The 27,091-nt window shown below is 46.6% G+C and overlaps 1 protein-coding gene across 3 annotated transcripts in view; it reads right to left on the reverse strand.

Annotated features, from left to right (window-relative positions):
• The window catches only part of LOC112255286 (inositol 1,4,5-trisphosphate receptor type 1-like), a 181,213-nt gene extending 163,523 nt beyond the window's left edge, over positions 1-17,690 (reverse strand). For all 3 annotated transcript variants that reach the window (XM_042324501.1, XM_042324500.1, XM_042324499.1), the window contains exons 1-3: positions 17,533-17,690; positions 15,640-15,758; positions 7,459-7,529 (exon numbers count right to left, since the gene is read on the reverse strand). In XM_042324501.1, the coding sequence (XP_042180435.1) occupies positions 7,459-7,529; positions 15,640-15,731 (163 nt within the window). In that variant the 5' untranslated portion in view covers positions 15,732-15,758; positions 17,533-17,690. The remainder of the gene's footprint in view (positions 1-7,458; positions 7,530-15,639; positions 15,759-17,532) is intronic.
• Positions 17,691-27,091: the final 9,401 nt, after the last annotated feature.

Genomic DNA, 27,091 nt, shown 5'->3' on the forward strand with positions numbered 1-27,091 from the left:
CATGACCCTGAACCCACCCTACTAGGGTGACCACATGTCCTGGATTGTGCGGGATTTTGACCCTTTGTCCCTCATTTAATCAACAAATTCAAACAACTAATTTAAAAAAATAATTTGTCAATTATTTCAGTCAGACATTCAGACTGGTCCCTTGCAGTCCCGTGACACATATATATATATTACAAATATAAAATATATATATATTACAAATATAAAATATATATATATATATAAGGGTGTGGTGGCCTACTAGTGATGTTAAACACTCTCAATCGCGCAAGACGAGAAGTAGGCCAATGTCATAGGTCCATCGTCAAACAATCAGATTTCTCAAATCCTTTCGGGGTAAATTCCAGCTAAACTTGGCGAGGATAGCTTAACTACATACAAAAAGTATGCTTCTAATGAAGACCTAGAAAAGTAAGTAAATCGCCATATTAGACAAAGATATATAAGGCAATTTTGTCAAACTTGTGAGGCTCTCCATGCTCATTAGTTGCTCATACAACAAAAACACCCTAAAATCTCATAAGAAATTAGGTGATGGTTATAGTTGAATAGCTCATTTTCACAAGTTTGACAAAATTGCCTTGTGTGTGTGTGTATATATATATCTTTGTCTAATACGGCCAAAACTGAACAGCTTGAGCCACTAGGTAGAATGTGCTTTGATTGAAACTAAATACAAGGCTAGGCTATATAGTCTGCTCTAATTTGCTCACGAACCAGTAACTCAATAAGATCTAAATGCATATTCTCATGAAACTGATTGAGATCAAATGATTGGCATGTAGATTCAGATTGGACATTCCACTGGTAAAACGTGAAGAATCATCATTCACAATTGACAGTGATGATGCCATGGCCTATTCTGAAATGAGGTATGCCTAACTTGGTGTTAGAGGGAATTAAAAAATATGAAATGTTCTAGAGACAGTATGTGTGGGCATAGGCAGACATTGCAATTGGAGGATGCATTTTATGCATATTCTATAATGATATTAAATATAATGATATCAAAGTCGGTATAAACTTATGTCATTTACATTTGTACTCCAACACCTAAAAACTACACCATAAGCGGGAAGTGGATTGTGTGTGTGTGTGTGTGTGTGGGGGGGTACAAATGTTTTTATCATGTAGGCTACACTGTCCCGTGAATGTCAGCAAAATTTCTGAGTCAACCCGCACGTCACTAGCCTGTGTATGTGTGTGTTTAAAGGGATACTTTGGCATTTTGGCAATGAGGCCCTTTATCTACCTAGCACTAGCAGATGGCTGGAAGACTATGGGTATCTGCTAGAATGCTAGTTAGCATTGGCTCGTGAAACTACCTCTAACTTCTTTCATACTGGACACAGAGACATAAAAATGTTGTTTGCCTGCAAAACTGTATGTGTGCATGTGTGCGTGCCTGTAAAGTGGGGTGCGTCTGCTTACATTGGGAGGAAATGGTATGCATACCTCAGTAGTGAAGCCTGGTGGCCAGGGTTAGTCTGGCCCACAGCCAGCAGCATGCTAAAGTAAGGAGGATTATCTCCACCATCTTTCAGAGCAGCTACACAGAAATTCTGCATCCCCAACACACTATTTACTCTCTCTGAGGAGGAACTCTCCAAAATGGACGGCACACAGGGGGACTGTACTCCAGGCAGAAGTTGATCTAGGATCAGCTTACCCTTCCCAGGTCATAACCATCAGCAGGGGGTAACTCTAGGGGTAACCTCACCCTACACCGTCCAGCCATCCGGCGGACACACTCCCTCCTCCGGAAGTCTCAAAAAAGCACTTACCAATCTAAAGATTGGGGTATAAATGGAAGTACAGTAACTCCCACTGAGTATACACCATGGTTTTTAGTGTTTGGCTGATGTTAAAAACAATAGGAAGAAACCGTTTAATGTTTGGTTTAACATCTGGAAAAAGCATCCCTTAAATAAAAAGGCCATGCCAAGCTACAGAGAATCCAAATGAGTCACGTTTTGGTATAAAAAAATAATTACATCAGTTGAGGTCACAGTAGTGTTATCCAAGTAGGCTACATCTCACCCTATACTATCATCTATAACTACCAACAACAATGTTCTTACTGTTAGAATACAGGCGACTTCAGGTCACAGCCCTGGTTAAAGCCTTACAGGACACTGAACATACACACACAGACAGATAACTTGACTGAACACAAACACACACACACACACACACACACACACCCCGTTACTGCACAGAAAGATAGACTGACAGAGATGGACGGACAGAGAGAGAGTAGCCTCCTGGTGTTGGTAACAGTCTTCAAGGAGGAAATAAACTCAGAACTTCCATCGGACATCAACGCTCTAAGGAAAACAAAGCTTTAACGCTTAGAAATACAGTACAATCTCCCTGCTTCGCTCTATCAGACTGCAGCTAATGGGCACAATGTATGCTAGACAGAGCCCCACTCGCCTTCAGCCACATCATGTAATGCGGAAACTAACATAACTCCTAGTATGAGTGGAATGCTTGTTAGTCTCAACTCCTTCCGGCATTGCTGAAACATGCTCATTTGTTCCTCTTAGGGCGACACTTAGACCTACCATGGATCCATATTACACTCCTTCCATTACTGAAAAGTACACCATCACAAAACACCATGCTTTTCTCACCTCTTCAGCGATTATTACACACACTAACACAGACAATTGCTAAAACCCCACAAAATTGTGCATGGAACGTCCACGTATATTGAAATGGTGAACATACTGCAGTGCCGGGAAAAAGTGCTGATACTGAATGTTTTCCAATCTTTAACCAAAACCTAATATTAAATAAAGGGAACCTGAGTTAACAAATAACAAAAACGATTTATACTTAATAAAGTAATGCAACACCCAGTGCCCTGTCTGAGAAAGTAACTGCCCCCTTACACTCAATAACGGGTTGTGCCACCTTTAGCTGCAATGACTGCAACCAAACACTTCCTGTAGTTGTTGATCAGTCTGTCACATTGCGGTGGAGGAATTTTGGACCACTCTTACATGCAGAACTTAACTAAGCAACATTTAACTAAGAACTGCTCGTTTCAAGTCCTGCCACAACATCTCAATTGGGATTAGGTCTGGACTTTGACCAGGCCATTCCAAAACTTCAAATGTGTTGCTTTTTAACCATTTTCATGTAGACTTGATTGTGTGTTTGCGATCATTGTCTTGATGCACGACCCAGCTGCGCTCCAGCTTCAGCTCACAGGCGGATGGCCTGACATTCTCCTGTAGAATTCTCTGATATACTGCAGAATTCATGGTTCCTTCTATTAAGGCAAGTGATCCATGTCCTGAGGCAGCAAAGCATCCCCAAACCATCCCACTACCACCACAATGTTTGACCTTTGGTATGAGTTTCTTACTGAGGAATGCAGTGTTTGGTTTTTCTCATCCAAAAAGTTTGCCAAAAAGCACCTGGAAGCACCTGGATGATCATCAAGACTCTTGGAAGAATGTTCTATGAACAGATGAGTCAAAAGTATAACTTTTTGGAAAACATGGGTCCCCTTATGCCTGGTCAAAAACCAAACATTCCATAAGGACCACATACCAACAGTGAAGCGTGGTGGTAGTGTGATGGTTCCACAGTAAGGACTTCATCCCAACGGTGAAGCGTGGTGGTGGTAGTGTGATGGTTCCACAGTAAGGACCTCATCCCAACGGTGAAGTGTGGTGGTGGTAGTGTGATGATTCCACAGTATGGACCTCATCCCAACAGTGAAGCGTGGTGGTGGTAGTGTGATGATTCCACAGTATGGACCTCATCCCAACGGTGAAGCGTGGTGGTGGTAGTGTGATGGTTCCACAGTATGGACCTCATCCCAACGGTGAAGCGTGGTGGTGGTAGTGTGATGGTTCCACAGTAAGGACCTCATCCCAACGGTGAAGCGTGGTGGTGGTAGTGTGATGATTCCACAGTAAGGACCTCATCCCAACGGTGAAGCGTGGTGGTGGTAGTGTGATGATTCCACAGTAAGGACCTCATCCCAACGGTGAAGCGTGGTGGTGGTAGTGTGATGGTTCATCCCAACAGTATGGACCACAGTAAGGACCTCATCCCAACGGTGAAGCGTGGTGGTGGTAGTGTGATGATTCCACAGTAAGGACCTCATCCCAACGGTGAAGCGTGGTGGTGGTAGTGTGATGATTCCACAGTAAGGACCTCATCCCAACGGTGAAGCGTGGTGGTGGTAGTGTGATGATTCCACAGTAAGGACCTCATCCCAACGGTGAAGCGTGGTGGTGGTAGTGTGATGATTCCACAGTAAGGACCTCATCCCAACGGTGAAGCGTGGTGGTGGTAGTGTGATGATTCCACAGTAAGGACCTCATCCAAACGGTGAAGCGTGGTGGTGGTAGTGTGATGGTTTGGGGATGCTTTGCTGTATGGAAGTTCTGAATGAATCAAGCATGAAAAAACTAAAACTCAATACAAATTATGATTGTGCCCTGCCTCCTATCTACATACTGGAGTTATAGCCAATGCCAATACATAGCCTACCGCATATTATACATAGCAGAAAAACATAAACCAAAACTGATTTAAGAGGTCTTCGGTACATAATTGGTCTAGCCTATACTCCAAAATTAAACAAATTTGAGTAAACACCTTTTGAGTGTGGACTGTATTATTATGCATACTGGATGGACTGGTTACCTTATGCTACACTCTAACTGCTATCTATGAGTCTGGGAGAGAACGAGTCTAGGCGATGCTGTTGGTTCATTAATTGTGCAGTGCGGCTTACAGTTAGCCTACAATTAGTGAATTTGTATTTGGTTTGTTTGGTTTGAATAGCCTAATAGGGAATTTTTATATTTTCATAATTAATTGGGTGACACATTACCTTTAGCTATACAGAATATCTCACCACCATGCATTTCCAAATCAAATGTTATTTGTCACATACACGTGATTAGCAGATGTTATTGCGGGTGTAGTGAAATGCTCCTCTCTCCTTTATTCCTTTCTCCAGCATGCTGACGGGCTGTCAATGTAGTGAAATATGTTTCAATGTGAAAACATGTTACTATCAATGTTCACAAACATATTTCAATTGGTTTCCTAAATTTAGTACTGGGTAGCTGCAGGAACAAGGTTGGAGAGCACATGGCAGAATATCACCTGTTGGGGCAGTGAGAGCATGCTCCTCAAACAGGATTATCACCTGTTGAGGCAGTGACAGCATACTCCTCAAACAGGAATATCACCTGTTGAGACAGTGACAGCATACTCCTCAAAGAGGAATATCACCTGTTGAGACAGTGAGAGCATACTCCTCAAACAGGAATATCACCTGTTGAGACAGTGACAGCATACTCCTCAAACAGGAATATCACCTGTTGAGACAGTGACAGCATACTCCTCAAAGAGGAATATCACCTGTTGAGACAGTGAGAGCATACTCCTCAAAGAGGATTATCACCTGTTGAGGCAGTGACAGCATACTCCTCAAACAGGAATATCACCTGTTGAGACAGTGACAGCATACTCCTCAAACAGGAATATCACCTGTTGAGACAGTGACAGCATACTCCTCAAACAGGAATATCACCTGTTGAGACAGTGACAGCATACTCCTCAAACAGGAATATCACCTGTTGAGACAGTGAGAGCATACTCCTCAAAGAGGATTGTCACCTGTTGAGGCAGTGACAGCATACTCCTCAAACAGGAATATCACCTGTTGAGGCAGTGACTGCATACTCCTCAAACAGGAATATCACCTGTTGAGACAGTGACAGCATACTCCTCAAACAGGAATATCACCTGTTGAGGCAGTGACAGCATACTCCTCAAACAGGAATATCACCTGTTGAGACAGTGACAGCATACTCCTCAAACAGGAATATCACCTGTTGAGGCAGTGACAGCATACTCCTCAAACAGGAATATCACCTGTTGAGACAGTGACAGCATACTCCTCAAACAGGAATATCACCTGTTGAGACAGTGACAGCATACTCTTCAAACGGGAATATCACCTGTTGAGACAGTGACAGCATACTCTTCAAACAGGAATATCACCTGTTGAGACAGTGACAGCATACTCCTCAAACAGGAATATCACCTGCTGAGATATTTACAGCATGCTCCTCAAACAGGAATATCACCTGCTGAGATATTTACAGCATGCTCCTCAAACAGTGGTTGATGCGTGGAGTGAAATAAGTGTTGTATTCATTTCTCAGCTGCTACAAAACAGAGAAAGCGCACGGCCTCCACTTGCTATTGGAGTGCATACAGGTGATTTGTCTTTTTTCCCTGCCCCTGTTCACACCCATTTGATAATGGGCCGTTCTTAACCTAAACTAATTTCAAAATATGATCAGTTGATGAGAGAACAGCTGTCCACCCTGAGGCAAGAAACAGAGTGCAAGCTTCTTTTTGTGCCACTTTTTCAAATCATCAGTAATGTGTCGTCATACGATGTAGCCCCTATGTTTTGATTTCTAAGACATTCTAAGGTTTGTATCCTTCACAACTAAAGTTGCCAAATAACTCTTAATGTAGCATATAGGACCTGTTTTAAATGATCACTTTATTATGCTCAACATTTCAATTTCATATGTGCATTCACTGTAATGGGAAAAATATCCTTTCTATTTTATTCAGCTAAGTTCAATTTTATTGTTCTTACTATAAAATCATATCAAATAAAATAATGGCACAGGACTTAGGCATATCTTGTCAGCTAAATTAACTAGCCTGCAGCCTATGGCATATCCATAGCCAGATAACATAGTTGGCCAACTCCTATTCTGTTCTTACGAAATACATGTTCTTCATATCATAATGTTTCTTTAGACCTGTCTAAAATAAATAATGGATTTATTGTATGTTAAATTGACTTATTATACTTTTTTAAATGTAGATGCTCCAAATGCCCTCATCGTCGGCTTGTTCGTGTGGAGGCCTGGAGATGCTAAACGAGTATGTTAATTAACGGTCAATTACCGTGAGAGTCTTTTGCATGACAACAACTGGCTGACAACATTTCATGAGCGCCACAGCCTTAGTCGCAAGTTCAGTTGTACTTCCTGTGACAGAGCTATATATAGCCCAACTGCAAAACCCAGAGAAACATCTTCCTTCATGGGCCTCAATATGTTCACAGCCTCACAACATAGGAAAGATGATACACAAACACACACTGATAAAAAAACAGATACAAGCATCACACACACACACACACACACACACACACACACAGATACAAGCATCACACACACACACACACAAAAGAGAGCTGTACTTTTTGAAGTCCATGTGGACAGGAGTGATACTGGCGATAGCACCATAGAAACGCAGTGTAACACAATAAGAAACATCTTCAGTGGAACACACTGTGTAAACAGGCAGGATTTACTGAGGTGATGTGATGCTGCGTGAGCTGCTATAGTAGAATGAGATGGGAGTATACCATTCTCTTACCTCTGAACTTTTTGGGGGGGTTGTTCAGGTCCCCTGTGTCGGGCTGTACCACACAGCGGTCATCTACCAGCCTGTGGAGGGAAGAGACAATGACACGTAAAGTCAGAAACACACAGATAGTCGACCACACACCCTTCACATGCAAATAAACTAACAGTTTCAACATTATAAATGTGCACCACACATACAAATCTGCAAGCACACAGCTTTATTTATTTTTCATATATAAGCCCCAGGCTCCAAACAAATGTGTACCCCTTTCCACAAGGGTTATTCATTCTAGGTTAGGGTATATCTGGAAGAAACCAGCATCTTTTCAAATCGAAGGCTTTTATTTCAACTCATTGTTTCACAATAAAACCCTCCATTACATCCAAGCCCATTGTCCGCCTGAGATCTTGTAATAAAGCACCACGTACACCCATAAAAAGTACACTGTTTTTTCATAACACTTAACCACAGAGCTCTGTTTATTTTGACTCCCTCAGTCACTATATTTAGACCAATCACATACTTGTGGTTACACCACAAGGTTTCTTGTATCGCCGTGGCTCTTCTACAGTCCACCAATTATGAGGAAGAAATGAGAGGATTAGCTGGCCACTGCAAGTGGGCGAACTGACTAGCATTCCTGCCGGTGACAAATTTAGTTTTCTACTGGCTCATAATAACGGCTGCCTGGACCCCAGCCAGATACCACATCCATCCCAGTCATGTTTCTGTGGAGTTTACACACACACAGTCAGTCGTACTACACATGGACCTGTCTGCACCAGGGATACACCGCTCTGAAAATGACATAACACACTGAGGCTCCAGTCTACAGTGTCTACCTCCGCAGAGCATTATACAGCATTGCTATACTGAGCATCTGATTCATATTATAGTAAGTTGTCAGAAAAGAGAACCTATGACTAGGGCTGTGGCGGTCATGACATTTTGTCAGCCGGTGATTGTCATTCAAATAACTCTGTCTGTCTGGTGGATGGTTAGTAATGTCTGATCTCTGTCTGGTCTGTCTGTCTGCTGGTCTGTTAGTCTGGTCTGTCTGTCTGGTGGATGGTTAGTAATGTCTGATCTCTGTCTGGTCTGTCTGTCTGCTGGTCTGTTAGTCTGGTCTGTCTGTCTGGTGGATGGTTAGTAATGTCTGATCTCTGTCTGGTCTGTCTGTCTGCTGGTCTGTTAGTCTGGTCTGTCTGTCTGGTGGATGGTTAGTAATGCCTGGTCTCTGTCTGGTCTCTGTCCGTGTCTGGTCTCTGTCCGTGTCTGGTCTCTGTCTCGGTCTCTGTCTGACTGACTGTCAAATCAAATCAAAATCAAATCAAATGTATTTATATAGCTCTCCGTCCGTCCGGGTCCGGTCTCCGTCCGTCCGTCCGTCCGTCCGGGTCAGGTCTCCGACCGTCCGTCCGGGTCCGGTCTCCGTCCGTCCGTCCCCGGTCTCCGTCCGTCCGTCCGGGTCCGGTCTCCGTCCGTCCGTCCGGGTCCGGTCTCCGTCCGTCCGTCCGGGTCCGGTCTCCGTCCGTCCGTCCGGGTCCGGTCTCCGTCCGTCCGTCCGGGTCCGTCCGGGTCCGGTCTCCGTCCGGGTCCGTCCGTCCGGGTCCGGTCTCCGTCCGTCCGTCCGGGTCCGTCCGGGTCCGGTCTCCGTCCGTCCGTCCGTCCGGGTCCGGTCTCCGTCCGTCCGTCCGTCCGGGTCCGGTCTCCGTCCGTCCGTCCGGGTCCGGTCTCCGTCCGTCCGTCCGGGTCCGGTCTCCGTCCGTCCGTCCGGGTCCGGTCTCCGTCCGTCCGGGTCCGGTCTCCGTCCGTCCGTCCGTCCGGTCCGGTCTCCGTCCGGGTCCGGTCTCCGTCCGGGTCCGGTCTCCGTCCGTCCGTCCGTCCGGGTCCGGTCTCCGTCCGTCCGTCCGTCCGTCCGGGTCCGGTCTCCGTCCGTCCGTCCGGGTCCGGTCTCCGTCCGTCCGTCCGGGTCCGGTCTCCGTCCGTCCGTGTCGGTCTCCGTCCGTCCGTCCGTCTGTCGGGTCTCCGTCCGTCCGTCCGTCTGTCGGTCTCCGTCCGTCCGTCCGTCCGTCGGTCTCCGTCCGTCCGTCCGGGGTCGGTCTCCGTCCGTCCGTCGGTCGGTCTCCGTCCGTCCGTCTGTCGGTCTCCGTCCGTCCGGTCGGTCTCCGTCCGTCCGTCGGTCTCCGTCCGTCCGTCGGTCTCCGTCCGTCCGTCGGTCCGGGTCGTCTCCGTCCGTCCGTCCGGGTCCGTCTCCGTCTGTCCGGGTCCGGTCTCCGTCCGTCCGTCCGTCCGGGTCCGTCTCCGTCTGTGTCGGTCGTCTCCGTCCGTCCGTCCGGGTCCGTTCTCCGTCCGTGTCGGTCTCCGTCCGTCCGTCCGTGTCGGTCTCCGTCCGTCCGTCCGTCCGTCTCCGTCCGCCCGTCCGTCCGGTCTCCGTCCGTCCCGGGTCCCGGCCTCGGTCTCCGTCCGTCCGTCCGGTCCCGTCCGTCCGTCCCGGTCTCCGTCCGGGTCGGTCTCCGTCCGTCCGTCCGGGTCCGGCGTCCGTCCGTCCGTCCGGGTCGGTCTCCGTCCGTCCGTCGGGTCGGTCTCCGTCCGTCGGGTCGGTCTCCGTCCGTCTCTCCGGGTCCGTCCGTCCAGTCTCCGTCTGGGTCCGGTCTCCGTCCGTCGGGTCGGTCTCCGTCCGTCCATCTCGTCCGTCCGTCCGGTCCGGTCCCGTCCGTCCGTCCTTCCGTCCGTCCGTCCGGGTCGGTCTCCGTCCGTCCGGGTCGGTCTCCGTCCGTCCGTCCGGTCTCCGGGTCGGTCTCCGTCTCGTCCGTCCGGGTCCGGTCTCCCGTCCGTCTCCGTCGTCCGGGTCGGTCTCCGTCCGTCCGTCCGGTCCCGGGTCCGTCCGGGTCGGTCTCGTCCGTCCGTCCGTCCGTCCGGGTCCGTCCGGGTCCGGTCTCTCCGTCCGTCTCGTCCGTCCGTCAGTCCGTCCGTCCTCCGTCCGTCCGGGGTCCGTCCGTCGGTCCGTCCGTCCGGTCCCGTCCCGTCCGTCCGTCCGTCGTCCGTCCGGTCTCCGTCCGTCCGTGTCCGGTCTCCGTCCGTCCGGGTCCGGTCTCCGTCCGTCCGTCCGTCCGTCCGGGTCCGGTCTCCGTCCGTCCGTCCGTCCGGTCCGGTCTCCGTCCGTCCGTCCGTCCGGGTCCGGTCTCCGTCCGTCCGGGTCCGGTCTCCGTCCGTCCGTCCGTCCGGGTCCGGTCTCCGTCCGTCCGTGTCCGGTCTCCGTCCGTCCGTCCGGGTCCGGTCTCCGTCCGTCCGTCTCCGGGGTCCGGGTCCGCCGTCCGTCCCGTCGGTCTCGTCCGTCCGGGTCGGTCTCCGTCCGTCGGTCGGTCTCCGTCTGCCTCTGGGTCTCCCTCGGTCTCCGTCCGGGTCGGTCTCCGTCCGTCCGTCCGTCCGGGTCCGTCCGTCCGTCGTCCGGTCTCCGTCCGTCCGGGTCAGTCTCCGTCCGTCCGGTCTCCTCAGTCCGTCCGTCCTCCGTCCGTCCGGGTCGGTCTCCGTCTGTCCGGGTCCGGTCTCCGTCCGTCCGTCCGTCCGTCCGGGTCCGTTCTCCGTCCGTGTCCGGTCTCCGTCCGTCCGTCCGTGTCCGGTCTCCGTCCGTCCGGGTCCGGTCTCCGTCCGTCCGTCCGGGTCCGGTCTCCGTCCGTCCGTCCGGTCTCCGTCCGGTCTCCGTCCGTCCGGGGTCGGTCTCCGTCCGTCCGGGTCCGGTCTCCGTCCGTCCGTCCGTCCGGTCTCCGTCCGGTCTCCGTCCGGGTCCGGTCTCCGTCCGGGTCCCCGTCCGGTCTCCGTCCGTCGGGTCGGTCTCCGTCCGTCCGGGTCCGGTCTCCGTCCGTCCGGGTCTCGTCCGTCTCCGGTCCGTCCGTCCGGTCGGGTCTCCGTCCGTCCGGGTCCGGGGTCCGGTCTCGTCCGTCGGGTCCGGGTCGGTCCGTCCGTCCGGGTCCGGTCTCCGTCCGGGTCCGGTCCGCCCGGGGGTCCGGTCTCCGTCCGTCGGGTCTCCGTCCGGGTCCGGTCTCCGTCCGGGCTCCGTCCGTCCGGGGTCCGTCCGTCCGTCTGGGGTCGGTCTCCGTCGGGTCCGGTCTCCGTCCGGTCTCCGTCCGTCCGGGTCCGGTCTCCGTCCGGGTCCGGGTCCGGTCTCCGTCCGGTCCGTCCGTCCGTCCGGGTCCGGTCTCCGTCCGGGTCCGGTCTCCGTCCGGGTCCGGGTCCGGTCTCCGTCCGGGTCCGGTCTCCGTCCGGGTCCGGTCTCCGTCCGGGTCCGGTCTCCGTCCGGTCTCGGTCTCGTCCGTCCGTCCGTCGGTCCGGTCTCCGTCCGTCCGGTCTCCGGTCTCCCATCTCCGTCCGTCCGGTCTCCCGGTCTCCGTCCGTCCGTCCGGTCTCCGTCGGTCTCCGTCCGTCCGTCCGGTCCCGGGTCGGTCTCCGTCCGTCCGTCCGTCTCCGGGTCGGTCTCCGTCCGTCCGTCCGTCGGGTCCGTCCGTCTCCGTCCGTCCGTCCGTCGGTCGGTCTCCGTCCGTCCGTCCGTCGGGGTCCGGTCTCCGTCCGTCCGTCCGTCGGGGTCCGGTCTCCGTCCGTCCGTCCGTCCGTCGGGGTCCGGTCTCCGTCCGTCCGTCCGTCGGGGTCCGGTCTCCGTCCGTCCGTCCGTCGGGGTCCGGTCTCCGTCCGTCCGTCCGTCGGGGTCCGGTCTCCGTCCGTCCGTCGGGGTCCGTCTCCGTCCGTCCGTCCGTCGGGGTCCGGTCTCCGTCCGTCCGTCGGGGTCCGGTCTCCGTCCGTCCGTCGGGGTCCGGTCTCCGTCCGTCCGTCGGGGTCCGGTCTCCGTCCGTCCGTCGGGGTCCGGTCTCCGTCCGTCCGTCCGTCCGGGTCCTCTTGCCAGCACTAGCATTACTAACCATCCCCCTTGTAAATCACATGTAAACAGAATCAAACCAGCAGTTGATGGCTCGTCTTCGCAAACTGGAATAAATACTCTTCAAATACATTGTCTGCGCAGCAGCGAGCATGCAATATAATCAATGTATAGACAAAGCAAATAAGACAAGAAGTGTGGCAGAAGCACATTAATTTAAAGACAAATCTTTTTTTATTTAACTAGGCAGGTCAGTTAAGAATAAATTCTTATTTTACAATGACAGCCTACCTTTTACAATGACAGCCGGCCTAACCCATCCCCTAACCCGGACGATGCTGGGCGAATTGTGCGCCGCCCTATGGAACTCTCGATTACAACCGGTTGTGATACAGGCCAGGATCGAACCATGGTCTGTAGTGACGCCTCTAGCACTGAGATGCAGTGCCTTAGACCGCTGCACCACTCGGGAGCTCAAAAGTGTTAATAATGTTATGGCATGCCTTAGTCACTGTGCGGAGTACAGTGCACACTATGCACACAGTGAGAAGTAGCACAGATGCACACAGTGAGAAGTAGAACAGATCTGGATAAAATGGACCAAAATAAATGACATTATGAATACAAGAGTCATACACTATGACATTCCCCTACATGTTATCTTGACCCAGAACAATAACCAAACCTGCATTGAATCCATTATAACTGAAGTCAGGTGAGATTGATGGAGAATACAATGGACTGTACAGTCGTGGCCAAAAGTTTTGAGAATGACACAAATATTAATTTCCACAAAGTTTGCTGCTTCAGTATCTTTAGATATTTTTGTCAGATGTTACTATGGAATACTGAAGTATAATTACAAGTCCCTGATGTTTTTCCTGGAGAGAAGTGGCATCTTTGCTGCCCTTCTTGACACCAGGCCATCCTCCAAAAGTCTTCACCTCACTGTGTGTGCAGATTACAGGTCGACCGAATATGATTTTTCAACGCCGATACCAATTAATGGAGGCCCAAAAAAGCTGATACCGATTAAATCGGCCGATTTTTTATTTGTAATAATGACAATTACAACAACACTGAATTAACACTTATTTTAACTTAATATAAAACATCAATAAATTCAATTTAGCCTCAAATAAATAATGAAACATGTTCAATTTGGTTTAAATAATGAAAAAACAAAGTGTTGGAGAAGAAAGTAATGTGTGCCATGTAAAATATGTGCCATGTAAAAAAAGCTAACGTTTAAGTTCCTTGCTCAGAACATGAGAACATATGAAAGTTGGTGGTTCCTTTTAACATGAGACTTCAATATTCCAAGGTAAGAGGTTTTAGGTTGTAGTTAATATAGTATTTATAGGACTATTTCTCTCTATACCATTTGTATTTCATATACCTTTGACTATTGGATGTTCTTATAGGCACTATAGTATTGCCAGTGTAACAGTATAGCTTCCGTCCCCCTCCTCGCCGCTACCTGGGCTCGAACCAGGAACACGTCGACAACAGCCACAATCGAAGCATCGTTACCCATCGCTCCACAAAAGCCGCGGCCCTTGCAGCGCAAGGGGAATAACTACTCCAAATCTAAAAGCGAGTGATGTTTGAAACAGTATTAGCGCACACCCAGCTAACCATTTCACAATGGTTAGCTGGGTCACACAAGATGTTTATTCTTTCAGTGAAATATGGAACCGTTCGATATTTTATCTAACGGGTGGCATCCCCAAGTCTAAATATTCTTGTTACATTGCACAGCGACAGCCCCGAAACCTGAAGGATCTGGAGAAGGTCTGTATGGAGGAGTGGGCCACAATCCCTGCTGCAGTGTGTGCAAACCTGGTCAGGAACTACAGGAAACATATGATCTCTGTAATTGCAAACAAACGTTTCTGTACCAAATATTAAGTTCTGCTTTTCTGATGTATCAAATACTTATGTCATGCAATAAAATGCTAATTAATTACTTAAAAATCATACAATGTGATTTTCTGAATTTTTGTTTTAGATTCCGTCTCTCACAGTTGAAGTGTACATATGATAAAAAATTACAGACCTCTACATGCTTTGTAAGTAGGAAAACCTGCAAAATCGGCAGTGTATCAAATACTTGTTCTTCCCACTGTATCTGTAGTAACTGTGGGAATATTTGCTGGTGTTTTTATAGTCTAATGTCCAATTTGTATTTTTATTTGCTCAGAAAAGCAGGCTGCTAGTTGGGGAACCCTGTTGTAGGAGAATTCCTGTGGAGCGTGTTTACGCGTTCTCACTGGTATTATGACCCTATATAAATGTTTTCTCTTGCTCATACACAAACAGAACTAATCATTGTGTGTCCAATATTGTCTATGGATCACCAACAGTCTACACATACCATACACAGGCATCCTCCCTACCTTTCTCCATCTGGGTTAAATCCTTTCTCCCTCCCTCCCAGACACATCTCTCGCACACAATCAGACCTTATCATTGTGTGTTAATTAGTTCCCGCCTATTTCCCATTCTTCCCAGTCTACATACCATCATGGTCATGGAGATACCCAGGACCAGACTCCCACTTCAAAGGGCTTAGTTTGACCAGCTCTGTTCTTTGAGAAAAGTGGAAATGTCATTTACCCTTCCAAACCACTCTGTATCAGTGGCCCACAGATGGCAGAGGGGCCCCTGAGCAGCACACACACAGCGCTGTGTGCCAGTACCTCCCTGCCATGATAACACTAACTTTCAGACTCACAGGCCACACCACCTCTCATGTGATTCATCTCCACAGCATTCCTCTCTCAAACCCACACTCATCTTACGATTGGGGACTCACACCACCACTACAGACTAAAGTCCTTTATATATGCACTGCAGAGCTTTGAAGGCAGTACCTTAATGACCTTCTCACGTGTACATGAAGCTATGAATTCACCCTTAAAGGGATAGCTCCCTCCACAATTAAAGTTTGTCATGCATGTGCAGACCTCAAAAGTGCCCTAATGTCCAGGTGAGTTCATGTCCCATGGCATCTGCTGAGTAGATGCAGCTATATTCCTCCATTCCAAATGATTGGGAAATATATAGGCACCATCTAAAATGATTACATTAGACCAGGGCAGTTCAATGTCTGGAGTCAGTCTGGGGAGGGCCAAAACACTTGGTTTAGGGACTGATTAATTAACACCAGGTAGAAACAAAAAAACTGAAGTGTTTCTGCACTCCAGGACCAGAATTGACCAGCCCTGCATTAGAAGACCTATGTTACCACCATTGCCATTCATTGCCAGTAAGTGATAATTGCTAAAGGAGGGAAGGGATAGGTGAACTTAACTCACCCCAGAGTGCTGATGAAACCGTTGGTGGAGCCCTCTGCATACAGGGAGCAGATGTCCCCGATGTGCAGAAAACTGGACATCTTATCTGACATGTCTCACACACACACACTGGTCCACACCTGGAGGAGAGTAGAGGCAGGAATTTTACAATCATATAAAGAGAATCACAACACACACTAACAAATGACTATAGGGCCTGAGTTTTCCCAAACCTGGGCAGGTCACACAGTCAGGAATAACCATAAGAGTGACATTTTGTGCATCTTCACTTTGTCAGGTCATCCTCCTAACCCTGTAAACTGTAAAGACATTACAGTCCTGCATATATAAATGACTGTTTATTTGCATTACAAATTAACAGGGAATCAATTCAAACTGGGGTAAAATTGTAACGTGTATCTTGGAAACACAAGGCCTTGCCATCAGTAGATTTCAGATTCCAACATCCACCTTGGATTTCCTTACATTACATTATTCTAATGGAGCAGAACGTTGGTTTCCCAGTTCTAGTGAGGTGACTTGGAACAGAGGAAACCCAGAGAGAAAGGGAGCAGGAGGTTGTGCATGGGGCCAGGCACTATCTGATGCTCCAGCCTCGTGTAGCTGGGCGAGGGGTAAACAGTTAATGATTAGGAGAGGCAGAGAGAAACAGGAAGAACATGCAGCTGTATGTAGTATACCTGCTCTGGGCTATAGGGTGGAAGGAGTGTTAGACCAGTCAGTTCACAGTGTTTTATTGTAACACTGATCCAGGCTGGGTTACAATCCGGATTGGATTCCACCCCCTTTCAATTCAGGGAATGAAAATGGCCCTTACTTTGTATTGGACTTGAACTGAATTATAAAAGGACTGACCCCAACCCTGATTAGAATACAATGAATGAGGCCATGACTATTGGGGTGAAACATGGTCTAGTGCATGGTTACTGTACTACAGGTGTTATAGTGCATAGTGAGTAAAGCAGTGTCCTGTGCTGTGTTGTTTAGAGCCTAGAGCCCAGAGCCCAGTCGATTTCCTGATCACTTAGTCTCGTGTTCCCATACTCCCCATGTCACGCTCACCACGAACAGCGAGGAAGCCTGGAAACTGAGGCTACAGACCACTTGACCTGTCCAGGAAAAACTCCAGACCCTAATTGTAGGCTGTCATTGGGGCTTAGAGCTTTTCCTGTTCATGTGGCTAGTAAAGAAAAACTCCTGGAACATATTGTACCTCCTGAGTCTTGACTCACATTGGTGACATTTGTGTCTTTCAGAACTCAGTGACAGGCTACTAAACTTGCACAGAAGGAGCTCTATCTACACATTTGCATTATTTGCCTACACTGCGACATCATCCATTAGAGTACATCGAGGTTGATCTTAACATATTTTCAGACCTATGTGGTTTTGAACACACTTCTAAACATACTCAAGGAAAATAAACATGGAGATCAATTCACCCCATCATACCACCTCAAAACCACATAGCCAAACAATTAGTAGGCAACAGTAACTCATGACATAGGCTCCTGTAATTTATGTCCATCAACATGATGCCCAAGTCAATGGGTAAATTGTCAGCATCAAATCCATGACCATGTTTAGCCCATTTTAGGTAGCCTACAAATCCCTTCCAATTTCACTGAACTTCAACACATCCCGAGACGAGTTGCCTAATAAATCAGGCTCTGATACCAGTTTACTAGTCTCATAGCCTTTCGAATCCGAGTGTGAAAGTATGTCTCTCATCTCGGGAAAAAAAAGTGTTTCACCAGCGTCAGTGGAAAAAAATCATGACTGCCCGTTCATGATGACAGATACATTTCTGCGCTTCTTCCCACGCCACAAGTAATACATATTTAACAGGCGGGGATGCTACCCAAAACTGTACAGAGTTGTGCTAAACTTTACCTTCGCTGTGGTAAGTGTTTGGGAACGACGCGCACGGCTGGGTCAACGGGACAGCATTACAGCGATATACCGCTTTCAGCTCATCTATAGCACCAGATCCCGTTAGCGAGTTGAGTCCGATTTCTTTTTTTTTTCTTTTTTTTTACCGCTAATCACCCTGCCATCCGTTCGTTTACTACGTGAGCGTTCGTCCCAGCTCGAAGCTCTGTTGCCTCTCAGAAAACACTGGTCTCTGGGAAATGATGTTTATGGAATGGTTCTTTCAGATAAGTAACAAGGCCTAAAGCACATTTATGACTACAACTCCCACAGTGTGGTGGAGCGTTGCACGGAAACTTCTCCATCCAAACTTTAGACAAATTGCTGAAGGAAGTGACATTGAATTTTCGATCAAGAAATGCACTCACACATGCTTTTATGCCACACATTGATCAGGTTTGACCTTTGTTGATGACAACACAACTAAGACCAATAATACATTATTATATACAAGTAGCTATGAACTAAATGGATTATGAGTATCTGCTGCCTTGTACGGTTCGTTTACTCTACCCGGCATGTACACAACCAAGCGGAAAATTGCCGCGTGCCGCTTAGTCCACCCAGTGCTTGGCAGCATAAATTCGAGTGTGCGTCAAGAATTCAGCATAGCAAGTTTGTAAGAAGGTTTGGTTATTAATAAGTGGGTAAATAGTTCAATAGTAATATGCTTTAAAACGCTCTGGTGACAAACAAACTTTGCTGCCCTGTTTACAATTGTCCACATGGCTGGAAGAAGCTATTCAAGTAAGTATATACATTTTGAAAATGGTAAAAGAAACTGTATTATTAGCTAACAGGCTAACTCAAATGAGTTGCTAAATGAGCTTTCTAGCTATCTAGCCAACTTTACATACTGTATAGATAGCTAGCTAAGTAAAATAAACATCACCAGCTACTAAACTTCATATTAGCTACTGATATATTGATCACTGTAAAAAACAAACTCCAAATGCATTTGTAGGTAACTAGTTAACAGCCATGGAGGAGGGTGAAAGTATAGTAGCCCCAACTGTCAAAGTGAGTAGGCTATTCTGGATAGGGCATGTACTTTTGTGTAGTTCCAGTCCCTAGGAGTGAGGACAGAGATAATAGTAACATAATATTCAGTGCTGTGTAATTTGATTACAATGAAGTCTGTTTCTTGTGGGGTTCTGTCCTCAGATAAAGAGGGCTATGAAAGCCTGTCCCAATGAAGAGCAGTGGTTCTCAGTCCTGGTGACTCAAATAGGTGTACATTTTAGTTTTTGCCTTAGCACTGCACAGCTGATTCAATTAATCATCAACTCAAGCTTCAAGTGGTGTTTATGTATTCATTTGTGATGCTATCCTTGATATGATCTTATTGTGTGTGTGTACATGCATCTATCAATCGAATGTTATGTTGATTTGTTATAAGGGATATTATACTTCAGTAATCCAGTTACCTGGGGAAAGATTATTGGAATCTGTATGGGTAGCTGGACAGGTAGGATGACTGACAATAGTGAAGGCGAACAGGTGGTCACAGGTCAGGTAACAGAGGAATGGATGAGACTGAGGCAGGAATTTCTTTAACCACAAAGCGGTATATTTACTGGGTAGGTTGTCTGTGCTGCATAACAACGGAAACAGAATAACATAATCAAATTCAAATCAGAAAGTCAAATCATTCTCATTATTAACAGAATGAGGTAATTCCGCAATAAGGTTCTGTAGGAATTGAATATGAAGCAGAATGGAGTCATTTAGGATCATAACCATTCATCATAGTCATGAGAAGGATAATACATATACATTGATCAGTTATCAGTTATTCAATCTATAATCTCCATCAGTTTGATATCAGAATTTATCAGTTCAGCAAACAGTTACGTTTCATATTTCATCCTTTCAGGTTTGTCTTCATATGTACATGTAATTTCATTACATATTAACCATATATTAATGGCATAACTGGCCTGAGATGATCTGTAGGGCTGTGATCAATGTCCATTTACATAACACAATAGGTTTGAAGCGTGCACTCCAAGCCGCTCTCTGCGGTAATAACTCTAATCAATAACTGATGGCCTGGTCTCCCGATCGCAACAGATAGTTCAGATGAAAGGTAACAGATTCGGTGGACTTACGTTGATTCATGGACGCACAGACTGTCTGGATTGGACAGGTTTGAGAAAGCAGCGAGGTCGGGCGGTGGCGATTTCCTCCTTTTAATGAGTTGATCAGTCGGACATTTCCACCTGACCTAATTAAAGCACCCCTGGCCCAGCTGAGCAAGTGGCCATGAATTACAGGACGATTCCACCAACTCCATGGGCCTTTTTACACCTGCTGATGTAAAAGTCTAATAATGACATTATCGTACATATTCCTACAGATACCTTGCAACTGGAGATTCTTTCAAAAAGGTTGCCTACATTTACTGTGTAGGCCACTACAAGGTAAGGTGACCAGGGCCATCTGGGGCTGCCTCCTGGAGGAATTCAGGCGTGTGAAGGCTGTCCTGCAAAACTTCATGAGGATGGACATAAGGACCAGGAGGGGATCTGCAGCTCGCCACTGTGTGCCAGAGAAGAAGTCTGGCGCTCTGCAGGACGTTTCAAGGATGGGGTCCAACAATGCAGCAAGAGAGGCAATCCATGTGCGGACATCTTCACCTCCTACTTCTTTGAAGAGGGTGCTGTTCCCTGGCAACACCATGACTACACTATGCACAACCAAAGGCTCTTAAGAGCCATCCACATTGCAATAAGAGTATTCTTCCATTTACTTAGCTATGTCAACTGCAGTTATTCAATTCTGTTTCTCTCCCTTTGATTTCTACTTCTCAGGCGAGAGTGCTGTTTAGGTAAGGGTGTGATGTCTGTACAAAAACTCATTTAGAACAATTAGACACCCTATAACCCACACACTCATGTATAAATGTGATTGATTGATTGTGTTCTGCGCTAAGCAGTCTCAGGTGTATTAATGTGGCTCCTTCCACCTTCAAATGATAGGCAAGAGGGCCAACTATGGAGATTAGTAAGACACTTTCTATAACTACGCTATATTGTTTGTCCTCGTGTGTCCGTTCATGTTTATCAGTATAAAGTACTTTGCAGCCACTTAGTGTGAACACCAGGTGAGGCCACACACAGCTTCCTGTTGAACACTGTCTCTTTAACCACCTTATTTTCTCAATAAGTCTCTCCTTCATCCCTCTCTCCACTTCTCCCTAAATCCTCTAGGTTATATCAGCTGTGTCGGTAAACACCTCTCGCATCTGAACTGGCTACATAGAGGGCACAGCATGATCAGAGGTGAGAGGTCACTTGGTCAGGTCAACAGGAAGTATTATTAAAGGGATGCTTTACATTGAAATACAGATAGAGATGTAGTAGTCCCAGAGTTAATGATCCAAGGTCAGTTTTGCATTTCACCACCTGATGATTATGATGACTGACAGTGTTAGAATAAAAAAAGAGGCTTAAACATGCTCGCTCTCATCTGCCGGTATGTTTTGATGTGAGAGAGGATGCCAACCCCCAGTCCCGTCATCGCCACCTCACCCGCTCTTAAGATAACCTTTGGGCCAACTGGGAGCCCAAGGCTGTTAGGAGACACCTCTAGACACTATTATCTAATTGTGATGAACTGAGAGAATATTAGGCACTGTGATTCTTTAATCATATGTGGAATTCCCTGCTCCTATGTTCTTACTTCTTTCCCTTTCTGTCTTTTACACCATCTCTCGCCACCTCTTTCTTACTCTGTTTTTATAATGCACAGCAGATGTGCATGGCAGTACAGATTGAACATGTATTTCTAATATTTATAATGCATTTATTTATAACACTTGGATAATTAACTTCTTTCAATAAAGCGTTTCACATTCTCTATTCGTTGAAATTAAGTCTCATTTGATGAAATACTACACCTATCATGTTTCAGATCAATGCAGATGAAGGAAATTAGATATTGAGATTAACTGGTTTGAGTATTTACATGTAGTGTACTGTTTTTTTTTTCTATTTCTGTATATATGAATTAAAAATCAGCCTTTAACCAGTTAAATCATATTTCTAGTCTATTGCATAGTTACAATGTGTAACCATGGATGTCCCAAGACCAAGATTGGTAAACACTGTTGATGTGTATAATTGTAATACATACAAGCTGACACAGCATCATTCAAAGACTGGAATTTGATACTCCTGGAATTGGATATGACTGAAAAATAATCTCAGACATTCGTACCTGAACTGCACCTTTTATTTGCCAAGGTAGAGTACATGATCAGTGAATATATTACATGTACAGGCTGCAATGTGGGGATCTCATGCATGGTAATAACTACATGTATATTAAACTCAGCAAAAAGAGTAACTTCCCTTTTTCAGGGCCCTGTCTTTCAAAGATAATTCATAAAAATCCAAATTACTTCACAGCTCTTCATTGTAAAGGGTTTAAACACTGTTTCACATGCTTGTTCAATGAACCATAAATTATTAATGAACTTTCACCTGTGGAACGGTTGTTAAGACACTAACAGCTTACAGACGGTAGGCAATTAAGGGAACGGTTATGAAAACTTAGGACACTAAAGAGGCCTTTACTGACTGGAAAAACACCAAAAGAAAGATGCCCAGGGTCCCTGCTCATCTGCGTGAATGTGCCTTAGGCATGCTGCAAGGAGGCATGAGGACTGCAGATGTGCTCAGGGCAATAAATTGCAATGTCCATACTGTGAGACGCCTAAGACAGCGCTACAGGGAGACAGGACGGACAACTGATCGTCCTCGTAGTGGCAGACCACGTGTAACAACACATCCACAGGATCGGTACATCCAAACATCACCTGCGGGACAGGTACAGGATGGCAACAACTGCCCGAGTTACACCAAAAATGCACAATCCCTCCATTTTTTATTTTACCTTTATTTAACCAGGTGGCTAGTTGAGAGCAAGTTCTCTTTTGCAACTGCAACCTGGCCAAGATAAAGCAAAGCAGTGTGACACAGACAACACAGAGTTACACATGGAGTAAACAATAAACAAGCCAATAACACAATAAACAAGTCAATGACACAGTAGAAAAAAGAAAGTCTATATACAGTGTGTGCAAAAGGCATGAGGAGGTAGGCAATAAATAGGCCGTAGGAGTGAATAATTACAATTTAGCAGATTAACACTGGAGTGATAAATGAGCAGATGATGATGTGCAAGTAGAGATACTGTTGTGCAAAAGAGCAGAAAGTAAATAAAAACAGTATGGGGATGAGGTAGGTAGATTGGGTGGGCTATTTACAGATGGACTATGTACAGCTGCAGCGATCGGTTAGCTGCTCAGATAGTTGATGTTTAAAGGTGGTGAGGGAAATAAGTCTCCAACTTCAGCGATTTTTGCAATTCGTTCCAGTCACTGGCAGCAGAGAACTTGAAAGAAATGCGGCCAAATGAAGTGTTGGCTTTGGGGATGATCAGTGAGATATAACTGCTGGAACGTGTGCTACGGGTGGGTGCTGTTATCGTGACTAGTGAACTGAGATAAGGCGGAGCTTTACCTAGCATAGACTTATAGATGACCTGGAGCCAGTGGGTCTGGCGACGAATATGTAGCGAGTGCAAACCGACTAGAGCATACAGGTCGCATTGGTGGGTGGTATAAGGTGATTTGGTAACAAAACAGATGGCACTGTGATAGACTGCATCCAGTTTGCTGAGTAGAGTATTGGAAGCTATTTTGTAGATGACATCGTCGAGGATTGGTAGGATAGTCAGTTTTACTAGGGTAAGTTTGGCGGCGTGAGTGAAGGGGGCTTTGTTGCGAAATAGAAAGCCTATTCTAGATTTGATTTTATTGGAGATGTTTAATATGAGTCTGGAAGGAGAGTTTACAGTCTAGGCAGACACCGAGGTATTTGTAGTTGTCCACATATTCTAGGTCGGAACCGTCCAGGGTGGTGATGCTAGTCGGGCGGGTGCAGGCAGCGAACGGTTGAAAAGCATGCATTTGGTTTTACTAGCGTTTAAGCACAGTTGGAGGCCACGGAAGGAGTGTTGTATGGCATTGAAGCTCGTTTGGAGGTTAGCACAGTGTCCAAGGAAGGGCCAGAAGTATACAGAATGATGTCGGCTGCATAGAGGTGGATCAGGGAATTGCCCGAAGCAAGAGCGACATCATTGATATATACAGAGAAAAGAGTCGGCCCGAGAATTGAACCCTGTGGTACCCCCATAGAGACTGCCAGAGGTCCGGACAACATGCCCTCCGATTTGAAACACTGAACTCTGTCTGCAAAGTAGTTGGTGAACCAGGCGATGCAGTCATTAGAAAAACCAAGGCTATTGAGTCTGCCAATAAGAATACGGTGATTGACAGAGTCGAAAGCCTTGGCCAGGTCGATGAAGACGGCTGCACAGTACTGTCTTTTATCGATGGTGGTTATGATATTGTTTAGTACCTTGAGCGTGGCTGAGGTGCACCCGTGACCTGCTTGGAACCCGGATTGCACAGCGGAGAATGTACGGTGGGATTCGAAATGGTCAGTGATCTGTTTATTAACTTGGCTTTCGAAGACTTTAGATAGGCAGGGCAGGGTGGATATAGGTCTGTAACAGTTTGGGTCTAGGGTGTCACCCCCTTTGAAGAGGGGGATGACCGCGGCAGCTTTCCAATCTTTAGGGATCTCGGACGATACGAAAGAGAGGTTGAACAGGCTGGTAATAGGGGTTGCAACAATGGCGGCGGATAGTTTTAGAAAGAGAAGGTCCAGATTGTCTAGCCCAGCTGATTAGTACGGGTCCAGGTTTTGCAGCTCTTTCAGAACATCTGCTGTCTGGATTTGGGTGAAGGAGAAGCTGGGGAGGCTTGGGCGAGTAGCTGCGGGGGGGAGCGGAGCTGTTGGCCGGGGTTGGAGTAGCCAGGAGGAATGCATGGCCAGCCGTTGAGAAATGCTTATTGAAATGTTCGATTATCATGGATTTATCAGTGGTGACTGTGTTACCTAGCCTCAGTGCAGTGGGCAGCTGGGGGGAGGTGCTCTTATTCTCCATGGACTTTACAATATCCCAAAACCTTTTTGGAGTTAGAGCTACAGGATGCGAATTTCTGCTTGACTGTCCGCAATAGGCTGAGAGAGGCAGGACTGAGGGCTTGTAGGACTGTTGTAAGGCAGGTCCTCACCAGACCACCGGCAACAATGTCGTCTATGGGCACAAACCCACCGTCGCTGGACCAGACAGGACTGGCAAAAAGTGCTTTTCACTGACGAGTCGCGGTTTTGTCTCACCAAGAGTGATGGTAGGATTTATCAACGAAGGAATAAGCGTTACACCGAGGCCTGTACTCTGGAGCGGGATCGATTTGGAGGTGGAGGGTCCGTCATGGTCTGGGGCGGTGTGTCACAGCATCATCGGACTGAGCTTGTTGTCATTGCAGGCAATTTCAACGCTGTGCGTTACAGGGAAGACATCCTCCTCCTCCCTCATGTGGTACCCTTCCTGCAGGCTCATCCTGACATGACCCTCCAGCATGACAATGCCACCAGCCATACTGCTCGTTCTGTGCGTGATTTCCTGCAAGACAGGAATGTCAGAGCCCGGATCTCAATCCCATTTAGCACGTCTGGGACCTGTTGGATTGGAGGGTGAGGGCTAGGGCAATTCCCCCCAAAAATGTCCGGGAACTTGCAGGTGCCTTGGTGGAAGAGTGGGGTAACATCTCACAGCAAGAACTGGCAAATCTGGTGCAGTCCATGAGGAGGAGAAGTACTGCACTGCAGTACTTAATGCAGCTGGTGGCCCCACCAGATACTGACTGTTAATTTTAACTTTGACCCACCCTTTATTCAAGGACACATTATTCAATGTCTGTTAGTCACATGTCTGTGGAACTTGTTCAGTTTATGTCATAGTTCTTGAATCTTATGTTCATACAAATATTTACACATGTTAAGTTTGCTGAAAATAAACGCAGTTGACAGTGAGAGGACGTTTCTTTTTTTTGCTGAGTTCATGACTTGCATCCTTGGCACAAAGTTATATTATATTCTACTCAATCCATGGGCTTCATTAATGCCATTTAGACTGTTTTTTGAAGTTGATACAACTGGCTATGATAGCTGAGGTTCATAGCTAGGTTCTGAAATAATATGTATACCAAACGTTTGGGTCCATACACAGATTGGCTACATAGCTAGCTATACATCCATAGGCATACAGGTATTTTTTTTATCCTCCACTGCACACTAAGCAAGAACTTAGCTAGCTAGCTACGTTATTTCATCTATCTGCTTTGCATGGCAGCAAGGCAAGCTTACAAAATTGTACATTAGATTTGCAGTAAATGCTTTAGCTTGCTAGATTCTTTACATTCACTGTTTCACAAGAGCCTCGTTTGCAGGTTTTATCAGGAGTCCCTAAAACATTAAACACAAATTACAATTTCATACTCATGTCACAACACCCATAAAGCTAGTTAGCTAGCTGGCTAATGTTAGCTAGTCAGCTACCTTGCTAAATAGCCAATTTTGTAAATGAACTTAATGACCAAGAAAAATGCATAATCGTTTGTCTCTACATTAACTAACATATTCCTATCAACTGTACAATTTTGCATGACTCCCATTAACTAACATATTCCTCTCAACTGTACATTTTTGCATGACTTGTTATGACATTGTAATTACTTACATTTGCTTCCATCCTACTATTTTTGTCAGTCATCTTTGCTGAAGAAAGTCTCAAGTGATGGGTAGCATAGCGTCAAATTCGTCACGGGAACCACTCGACGATGATTTGTCATCGCCCAGCCGTTGTAAAACGTACACTATGTTACGAAAATCTCAATGTACAGTGGTGTCAAGGTTAGGTGAAGGGTTAGCTAAAAGGGTTAGGATAAGGGTTAGCTAACATGCTAAGTAGTTGCAAGGTAGCTAAAAAGTAGTGAGTTGTTTATATTTGTATTTATTATGGATCTCCATTAGCTGCTGCCAAATCAACAGTTTATACAATTTTAAAAACATTCACAGATTCCATAACACACTGTGTGCCCTCAGGCTCCTATCCACCAATACCACATATCAACAGTACTAAATCCATGTCTATGTATAATGTGTGTGTGTGTGTGTGTGTGTGTGTGTGTGTCTATGCCAATGTTTGTTTTGCTTCACAGTACCCGCTGTTCCATGAGGTGTTTTTTAATCTGTTTTTTAAATCTAATTCATGATTCAGTTACTTGAGTTGTAATAGAGTTCCATGTAGTCATGGCTCTATGTAGTACTGTGTGCCTCCCATAGTCTGTTCTGGACTTGGGGACTGTGAAGAGACCTCTTGTGACATGTCTTGTGGGATATGCATGGGTGTCTGAGCTGTGTGCCAGTAGTTTAGACAGACAGCTCGGTGCATTCAACACCTCTGATAAATAAGTAGTGATGAAGTCAATCTCTCCTCCATTTTGAGCCAGGAGAGATTGACATGCATATTATTAATATTAGCTCTGTACATCCAAGGGCCAGTGTGCTTCCCTGTTCTGAGCCAAGTCCTTTTTTGTGGC

The sequence above is a fragment of the Oncorhynchus tshawytscha genome, linkage group LG07, assembly GCF_018296145.1.
Source record: "Oncorhynchus tshawytscha isolate Ot180627B linkage group LG07, Otsh_v2.0, whole genome shotgun sequence".
NCBI classification, from domain to species: domain Eukaryota; kingdom Metazoa; phylum Chordata; class Actinopteri; order Salmoniformes; family Salmonidae; genus Oncorhynchus; species Oncorhynchus tshawytscha.